Genomic DNA, 9,922 nt, shown 5'->3' with positions numbered 1-9,922 from the left:
GCTGATCTAACTGCCATCATGAACACACACACACTCACACACACACACACACACACACACACACACACACACACACACACACACACACACACACACACACCCCTGTTGTGTACCTGTGTTTACAATCAGGTTTGACTCTCTGACCACCATCTACAAGGCAAAGGCTGTTTGCACTTGGTGGTTCTGGGAGGTGATTGTTACCAAGTGGGCCACCAAGTACATAACATGGAAAATATCAAACATTCTCTATTTATATATAACTAACCAACATTTTATCAGAGTTGTGTATGTGAGTCGTGGTTCGATCCGTGTGTATTATCCCTGCCAGTGAAAAAAAAAATCTATTACGCAATCCAGGAATGCATTTCTGCAATAGTTCACATGCACTGAGGTGACTAACTTGTTTTACCAGACACGTTGCTGAATAAAACAGACTGAAAAGGGAAGCTGACATTTATGTGGACTCAACCCTTGAACTCAAACTAGTATCACAAACATTTTCAGTAAATCTACAATCTAATTGTCCCAAGGCTCTTCAGTGGGTCTTGACATCAGTATGCTTATGTAAATACACAGACATATGCTACGTAGGTTTTCCATTTGCTTTATGCTTTACTGATAACAAACAAAGCCCAAGGATCTAGACTTTGATCCGCCTGAGTGCTTTGGGCATACTTTTACCATAACAAACGTTCAGGGTTCTTGGATATTACTTCTGTAATACCTTGTGTTTTGTGTCACTGTATTTTTTTGTTTGATTGAGGCAGTGTGTGTGTGTGCGCGTGTGTGTGTGTGTGTGTGCTGGGGAGAGACAGACAGAGAGGGGAGAGAGTGTGGGCGGGACAAGGACACAGAAGGGAGGGATCATGCCATGGTTGAGACATTCACTACATGACTCAACCTACCATATACCAGTTACCTAGCAATGAGAGAACACACTAACCACAAAACTGTTGGATTTCACTGGATACTTAATTACCATATTCCCTAACTGCGAAGATTTGTAGCTTTTTCAACCGAGGGAACTCTGACAGATGGATGTGAAGATGAAATATCAATGAGAGAACACACTGACCACAAAACTGTTGGATTTCACTGGGTACTTAATTACTGTATTCCCTAACTGTGGAGGTTTGTAGCTTTGTCAACCAACGAAACTCTGACAGATGGGTGTGAAGATGAAACATCGATGCTGTAAGTATTACACATGTATGCTCATGTAACCACTGATCACAATAGCATACAGAAAATCACATACGTTATCTGAAATTACATGGTTATTCTATTCTACCATGGCTATCATTCATTTTCACTCTACCAGTTGAAATTGAGCAAGGCATGTCACAAATGTCTTATCTAATCGCAGCTATAATAGGCAGCACCTTGCACCTTGCACTCTAACCATAACCCTAACCCTCAGGTATTCATCTCCATTCCTTGATATTGCCTACAGTCTGATATCAGGACATTGGTTTCAGTCCATACTTCTACCGAAGCCCAATGAAAGAAAATAGGACTCGCTCAACTTGTTTTCCATGTGTCACCAGAAATACGGAGGCGTACTGATAGGGTTGTGTGTGGATATATCTGACAACGGTTGGCACATCATACTCACAGAAGAAAAAAACACCAGTGCTTTGAGGATCCGAATGGTACAAACCCCTGAATGTGGCCAATTTGAGGACAATTATGAAAGTGATGTTTTTTGAGTGGTCGCTTGTAATCCTGCTCGCCATGCAGCTTTTGGTTTCGGCATCGACGTTGGAGATGATTGACTATGAGAGTCAACACGTCACCTGCTCAAAGGTAATATGCTAACGATCCTAATAACAAGAGAGGTCAGCAATCATGGAGTGTGTGTGTGTGTGTGCCTGTGTGTGTGTGAGAGAGAAAAAGAGGGACAAAGAGAGAGGATTCAGAGGGGAGAGAAAGATAGACACCAACAATCATGGTTTATTATGTTGTCACATCACACACTCAATTTCCTTTATGTACTGTATGCCACGATCTGTTAATAATTTAATTTAAAAATAATAATAATGTGAAAAGAAAAAAAAAGAAAAACACCTTGCACGTCACTTATTTAATGTCTTCAAATATTTGAATATCGTTTGTTTATTGTACAAATATTTAATGACTATGTAATGAGATCACAAGCTTGCAATAAGGTCTACATACTACAGAGCACACTTTGTCAAAAGACGTGTCATATTACTGTTGCATGTAGTGTCATAACAGCACACAAGGAAATCAAACAAATTGGTGGAAAAAAACTATAAGACTATAAATCCATGGCTCACCAACACCTGTCACCTCAAGAACATCCTGTTTCCACAAGTAGGCCTACACGGCCATCTAGACTCTAGGGCCTTGGGAACTAAGGAGAAGTTTGTGTATATATATACATATATATATATATATATAGAGAGAGAGAGCGAGAATGTCAGTCATGATTAAAACTGATCCCACAACAGGTATGTTTGTGGTTGTGTAGTCACTGTGTATGTATGTATGGACACACCTACTCATTCAAGGGTTTTTCTTTACTTTTACTATTTCCTACATTGTAGAATAATTGTGAAGACATCAAAACTATGAAATAACACATATGGAATCATGTAGTAACCAAAAAAGTGTTAAACAAATCAAAATATATTTTAGACTCTTCAAAGTAGCCACCCTTTGCCTTGACAGCTTTGCACGCTCTTGGCATTCTCTCAAACAGCTTCACCTGGAATGCTTTTTGATTGTGGAGGCCAGCTCATCTGATGCAGCACTCCATCACTCTCCTTCTTGGTTAAATAGCCCTTACACAGCCTGGAAGTGTGTTGGATCATTATCCTGTTGAAAAACAAATGATAGTCCCACAAGCGCAAACCAGATGGGATGGCGTATCGCTGCAGAATGCTGTGGTAGCCATGTTGGTTAAGTGTGCCTTGAATTCTAAATAAATCACAGACAGTGTCACCAGCAAAGCACCCCCACACCATCACACCTCCTCCTCCATGCTTTACGGTAGGACATTCACACATGCGGAGATCAGCCGTTCACCTACTTTACGTCTCACAAAGAGACTGCGGTTGGAACCAAAAATCTCCAATTTGGACTCATCAGACCAAAGGATACATTTCCACCAGTCTAATGTCCATTGCTCGTGTTTCTTGGCCCAAGCAAGTCTCTTCTTCTTATTAGTGTTCTTTAGTAGTGGTTTCTTTGCAGCAATTCAACCATGAAGACCTTATTCACACAGTCTCATCTGAACAGTTGATGTTGAGATGTGTCTGTTACCTGAACTCTCTGAAGCATTTATTTGGGCTGCACTTTCTGAGGCTGGTAACTCTAATGAACTTATCCTCTACAGCAGAGGTAACTCTAGGTCTTCTTTTCCTGTGGTGGTCCTCACGAGAGCCAGTTTCATCATAGCACTTCATGGTTTTTGCCACTGCACTTGAAGAAACGTTCAAAGTTCCTGAAATTTTGATGGACGGTCATTTCTCTTTGCTTATTTGAGCTGTACTTGCCATAATATGGACTTGGTCTTTTACCAAATAGGGCTATCTTCTGTATACCATCCCTACCTCGTAACAACACAACTGATTGGCCTAAATGAAATAAGAATGAATGATGTTCCACAAATTAACTTTTAACAGGGCACACCTGTTAATTGAAATGCATTCCAGGTGACTACCTCATGAAACTGGTTGAGAGAATGCCAAGAGTGTGCAAAGCTGTCAAAGGCAAAGAGTGGCTACTTTGATGAATCTCAAATATAAAATATATTTTGATTTATTTAACACTTTTTTTAGTTACTACATGATTCCATATGTGTTATTTCATAGTGTTGATGTCTTCACTATGATTCTACAATGTAGAAAATAGTAAAAATAAAGAAAAACCCTTGAATGAGTAGGTGTGTCCATACTTTTGACTGGGACTGTATGTTTGTATTCATGAATACAATATAGTACTTATTGACATTTGTGTAGTCACTCTGTATGTATGGATGAATACTGTATGCAGGTGTTGATCTTAATTTGAGCCAGTTTGCTACAGTAGGAAAATAATCCTGCAGCAACAGGAAATGTTAAAATAATGGACAATTTTGTAAGGGTTGATACTTTTTTTCAGGGCAAATCAAGTCGGAAATTTCAAATTGGAAATTTCAAACTTTAGAAGCCTTTTTGGAACTCAAATACACTACAAGTTTGCATTTCCTGCGGTGCAGGAAAATTCTCAGCAACAAAAGAGTGATCAAATTAAGATCCTACATCTGTAGTACTTATCAGTAGTTATTTAGTGACCTTGTATGGATTACTACACTACAGTATAATACTTTTCGGTGGGTGGTCATCACTGTGTCTGTATAGATAAACACGGCGTAGTACTTACATACAAGGTAAACAGTTTATACCGTTGTATCTCACCAGGGTCTCTTTAACTGCTCAGTGAAGGCATGTGCTGGGATTCCGATCCAAAAGTGTCCTGTGGATGCAAAAGGGCTGTCGGTGCAGCCTGTGCTGTGCTGCAGACAGGGCACAGCATGCAGACCTTGCCTACACATTCGCCTTGACATCCAGCCCAGAAACGACCAGACAGGTGTGTGAACAACCTACACACACTTTTTTTCCATTTCAACCTCTGCAGTTACAATGTGAAACACGATGTGGAAAGTGTACCCATATTAGCTTCTACTGCATGGTCCCTCACGTTGTGTCAGTAAGTCATGCCGTCGTCACCCCTGCGGTCAACTGGGTTCTCTCTGTGTTTCAGCATCGTATGCGAGTGTGTGTTACACTGTGCCACAGCTAATAATGCCTCTGTGCAAAAAGCTCGAGTTCACAGTGATCCCTGCTGCTCCGGATGAGCAAGCTTCATCCAAGGTATATTCCATATGAATTCCCGTGTGAGTGTGCGAGTGTGTGAGCCTGTTTTGTGATTCATCTCCATGCTCTCCTATATACTCAGCAGGCATGGCTGTCACTGCTGCTTGAGTCTAAAGCCCTGTCCTTCAGCAGTCAGGTGACTGTGTATGTTTGCAACCTTCACTCGACTGTGGTGCTTCCGTCAGTGGATGAAGGTACGGTCTTGGAATTCCCGTAGTGATCAAACAGCTTACGTCAACACATATTTGTTTGATAATGATCCTCCGAGGAGCCGACCGGTTAAAATCTGATAGGCAATTGTTTCTATCCGTCCTTAGTGTGCTCATCCGCCTCACAGGGAGTTGTAGAGGAATGTGAAGGTGAGTTACATGTTCTATGTTCGTTTGTTTCCATGTTGTTATTGCCATAGAAATATAAGTACTAGAATGGTTGTACCTATTCAGGAGTGTACCCATAGGACTAAAGCAGGGTGTATTGCATTCAATCTGGTTTAAAACCCATTCTAATCATTCTATTTCTATGATTCTTGCACCTCCTGAGTCTTGGTTGCAGACACATTGGTCTTCCTTTAATGGATCGTCCCCAATAGAGGGTCTATTGATGCTCAGACGTTCAACACTATCAATTGCGTCCCTGTTGAAATGCAACAGCTTTCCTAGGGTTAGGGGTAGGGACAAGGCTCGGCAAAGGGTTAGGGTTATGGTTCAGGCTAGAGCTAAGGTCAGGGTTAGGGTTAAGACTAATGTTAGGGCTAGTGGATAGTTGAACATTTGTTGATAGTCGGATGAGCCTATATTAACCATCTGTAGGGGTCTATGCAAATTCCAAACCAATATATATGTTATTCATGACCATTTGTTCTGTTTTTCCATAATGACTCTGGTTTATGAAGTGGGAGACATGGTTAGACATGTGCAACTCTGGAATTAGAGTAAATGGCTGGGTTTTGCTGCTCTCTAATTTGCCGGTGTGTCTGTCAGTCCCCAGTTTCAGCACTCCGATTGATCCGGAGAGACGGGAGGTGATGCTGCGAGTCGAAAAGGACAGTCCCTACCACCTAGAGATGTGCCTACAACATGAACATAATGGAATGTGCAGGGTCCGTGTTGTACTTGGCTTTCCTCCCAACTCAGTTATTTATATGCAATATTCTTCTCAGACTTTCACTCTTCCCTCTTCGATGATAACATGTTGTCTGTTGTCCTGCAGACCTGGAAAGAGAAGTCCCTTCCACTGCACTCTGTCACCCCCTGCATGTGCTTCCAGGTACTGTTGCTATTTCCCCCTTAGCTATTATCAATCTGTATCGGGCCAACTTTTGTCAGTTGTGATATTACGACACACTCACACATCCAACTCAGTCTAACTGACAACATTATCCCCTTTGTGTTGCTCATTCGAGTTCTCTGGTTTTGTGTGTAATTGGTGTGTGTGTGTGTGTGTGTGTGTGTGTGTGTTGTGTGTGTTTCAGTTGTGGTGGGATAAAGGAGACGAGAGGTCTCGTCGATCTAGGAGCTGTCCTTTTAGGAACAACACCGGTAAGAGATGCAGCGTCCTCCTTGTTACACGTGTTCCACTATGACAGTCATGAATGTGGGTCATGGAGTTGATTCCCATTGCTTCTGTAACTCCCCTATAAAGTATCTTATACCTTTATCGCTCTCTTCCAGAGCTGTTCCAGAGGAACCTATGGGAGAATGTGTCAGTATCTGTGGTACAGGGCCAGATGAACAGTGGCGGTGCAATGCTGTCCTGGAACCTGACTGCCCCCTGTAGGGTGGAGGCTGAAGTGTGGCCCTGCCAGAGAGATGCAGGCGTGGACAAGGACAGATGCACAGAGCTGGGGGACATTAGGCAGCGTCTGTCAAATGACATATGGAGGGAAAATGACAGGGGACTCTGGGTACGTATACAGGAGCATTTGATTGGTGCCTCAAATTTTTTATCGGTGCATCTTTAATGTCCTTTTGTCATTGGGATGTGCTCTTATCATTTGTATCAATTGGTTTTGTGTTTTTATGGTGTGGTGATATATGGATAAGACAGATTATTTCATGATTTTTTCCCTTCTGTTTCAGCTGATGCCAGGTGTGTTTGAGGATGTCAAACCTGGCCTTGATCTCTGTGTGATGGTAAGACACTTCTACTGGTTGACTCTGTAGGGGACTTGGCTCTAATATTGAACTTGGATCCTGCTGTAGCATGATGGGAGCTCATCTTATAGTAAATGTGTGTGTGTGTGTGTGTGTGTGTGTGTGTGTCCATCCTTGCAGGTGAAGGTCAAAGGGAAGAACAGTGAGCTTGGCCCCTTCTGTCCCATTGACTGTGAGTATTTTAGGAAAGGGCTGAAGTATCAATATACTTAATAGTATCAATATAAGTATCAATATACTAAATATGGACCCTACTAAAACTGATACATGTACCATTTCCTGACCACTTCTCTGATTGTGTGTGTGAAAAGAAGGCAGTTATGTTTAAAATCTTCATCATCAATCAAGTATTTACTTGTATGCTTCATGAAACAAATGCTCACAAAAAGTTGATTGGTCTGTTTTGCCTACCTGTAGGGACTGATAACAAGAAATTCTGAGGATTGGGAAATAATTCATATCTGTACTTCTCCCTCTCAGCCAGATGGTGGCACTGGCGCTGGGGTCTGCTGGTTCTGGTCTCCCTGATGCTGGTAGGCCTAGCAGGAATGTGTCTCTATTTCCTGCATGGCAAACTGAAACGTGAGTCATTCTGGTCAGATCTCCCCCAACTAAACACAACTGCACTCCCAGAGACAAAAAAAAGTGTTACATTTGTGTTACTGTTGTGTTATTGCGCTACTCTGTGGTGAAGTGAGAGCTAAGCTCTTCTCACCACAAATGCGCTCTCTGCCTCCCGCCAATTCATTATTAATAGTGGAGAAAGGGGGAGCTTTAAAGGAGATCAAGATGTAGAGAAAGACAATAAATCCGATATCTTTTCTATTGTGCGTATTCTTCAGGCTCCCACTTCTCTCTCAATTCATTCTTTTTTTGGTATTCTAATTTTCTTTTTTTATAGCTCTATTCATGTATCTCTCAGACTTTTTTCTGGTGGGTGTTGTTTACTACAGTCAGGAATTTGGGGGGGGGGGGGGGGGGGTTCAATGGTCAAAGTTTTTTTTGTAAAGGACAAAAAAAACTCTCATTGAAAATGACACAAGGGCCTCTGTGTTACTGAACCATGTCAGGGTGTATCATATTACATTTCTGTCTCTCCAACAGGGTGGGCATGGGAATGGCACCAGAAGGAGTGTGATCAACGTAAGCAGGTTTCTCATAGTCCAAATGTACAACATGTAAAATAAAGAAGATACATATTTATCTGCCAATAATCCTTGTCAAAACAATGGAAAATGAATGTATTTAACTCCCCTTTCCCTTCGGCTCCCTTCCTTCCTTACTTCCTTCCCTTTGTAGTACCTATAAGGGGCCACGTGGTGCTGCTGAGCCCGCCGGATGTGGATAACTCTGTGTCAGAGCTGGTATGTGAGCTTGGCTCCTCTCTGCATGCCAGGGGCCTCAGTGTGTCTGTGGACCTGTGGAGTCGGGCTGAGCTGTGCTCTCTGGGGCCCCTGCCCTGGCTGCACTCCCAGCTGCAGCCTCTGGACAGCCAGGGGGGCAGGGCCTTACTGGTACTGACACAGGCAGCCTGGAAGAAGGCAGAGGATTGGGGCCAACAGTGGGACCAGGATGGCCAGCAGGGAAGGGACATGGCCCAGGCAGTGGAGGAGAAGAGGCTTCTCCAGGGCTTGTCCTCCCCATACGCGGACGTGTTCAGTGCCGCTCTGAGCTGCATCAAGGTGGACCACCAGCAAGGGCGCGCTGGAAAGCGCTTCCTCCTGGTCCACTTTGAGGCCCATTCTTCCAAGCCCCTCAGCAGTGAAAGGGATCTCCCAGAGTTGTTCCAAGGGCTGCCCTTATTTCACCTGCCCTCCCAGAGACAGGAGCTCCTCGTTCAGCTGGCCATAGGGTCTAATGGGCCTAGGGCTGGTATAGGTGGATAGAGGGGCTGAAGGACACTCTATTTACGGGCTGTCTAAAGGGACTCCAGGGTTTGAGGAGAGACAGTGGGATACCTGATGAAGGGGTTTCCCAATAATTATGTTGAGTGGAGAACAGCTGGGAGACTGTGCCCTTACAGCAGAGCAGTCGCCCTGAGGTCTAATTCCTCCCAACCATCCAAGCCTGCTCACATCATCACCCCAACACCCCCGGCCACTCACTTTACATTAGCACTGCAATACACTGGACGCAACTTGTTGGATGCAGAACCCTTGGATTATACTGTATGTGGTGATGTTATGAGGGCTAGAGTTATTGAGAGTGTATGAAACAACAACACAGCTGTCACCTTCCGTACACCTTGAGGATGGACTTCTATGTGTGACACTATTATACAGGTTAGGGGAGACCAGGGAACAAAGTAACTGTTTAAGCTTTTGTTTAGTATGAAAATAATATTTGATGTAGATTCATTATCTTTTTATACAACCACATCTTAGCTACCATTATACACTGTAACGAAGTTTGCAATCTGTTGAAATGATGAGAATAGAAAGGTCATCACACAGAACAGTGGAAACATATATGGCAACTAGAAATCAAAACTGGATGGCCTTCAGAGATAGATGAGAGGGGTTGAGGGTGGCTGAAGGATGGGACTAAAAACAAAAAAAGATAACCAATGTAAAGTATACCGTGTCTGTAAAATGTATATATATATATATATATATATATATATATATATATATATATATATATATATATATATATATATATATATATATATATATATAAATATATATATATATATATATATATATATATATAAATGTATAAGCTGGACGTAGAAGTCTAAGTATTTTTGTCCATTAGTTTACTCCAATAGGGGAGGGGGTGGTAGGGTTGAGGAAAATAATAAATAAAGAATAAATATTTATGAAAAAATACATATACAGTACAAGTCAAATGTTTGGACACCCATTCATTCAAGGGGTTTTCTTT

At 42.3% G+C, this 9,922-nt stretch overlaps 1 protein-coding gene across 2 annotated transcripts; it reads left to right on the top strand.

The window, feature by feature from the left end:
* The first annotated feature begins 26 nt into the window (after window positions 1-26).
* LOC129842357 (interleukin-17 receptor C-like) lies at window positions 27-9,623 on the top strand. 2 transcript variants are annotated; one of them, XM_055910899.1, is made up of 15 exons: window positions 27-1,194; window positions 1,421-1,806; window positions 4,428-4,596; window positions 4,771-4,880; window positions 4,969-5,077; window positions 5,201-5,242; window positions 5,864-5,982; window positions 6,093-6,149; window positions 6,355-6,421; window positions 6,554-6,786; window positions 6,962-7,015; window positions 7,157-7,208; window positions 7,517-7,618; window positions 8,141-8,179; window positions 8,336-9,623. In XM_055910899.1, exons 2-15 carry the CDS (start codon window positions 1,690-1,692, stop codon window positions 8,920-8,922), a joined length of 1,857 nt encoding a protein of 618 aa, XP_055766874.1. In that variant the 5' UTR covers window positions 27-1,194; window positions 1,421-1,689; the 3' UTR covers window positions 8,923-9,623. The 2 variants fall into 2 exon arrangements, with proteins under 2 accessions (XP_055766874.1, XP_055766866.1); XM_055910891.1 differs by having other exon boundaries at window positions 4,966-5,077.
* The last annotated feature ends 299 nt before the right edge of the window (window positions 9,624-9,922 follow it).

Source organism: Salvelinus fontinalis, chromosome 3 (genome assembly GCF_029448725.1).
Source record: "Salvelinus fontinalis isolate EN_2023a chromosome 3, ASM2944872v1, whole genome shotgun sequence".
NCBI classification, from domain to species: Eukaryota; Metazoa; Chordata; class Actinopteri; order Salmoniformes; family Salmonidae; genus Salvelinus; species Salvelinus fontinalis.
Note: the sequence above shows the minus strand (reverse complement) of the source record. Positions and strands in the feature narration are given on the sequence as shown.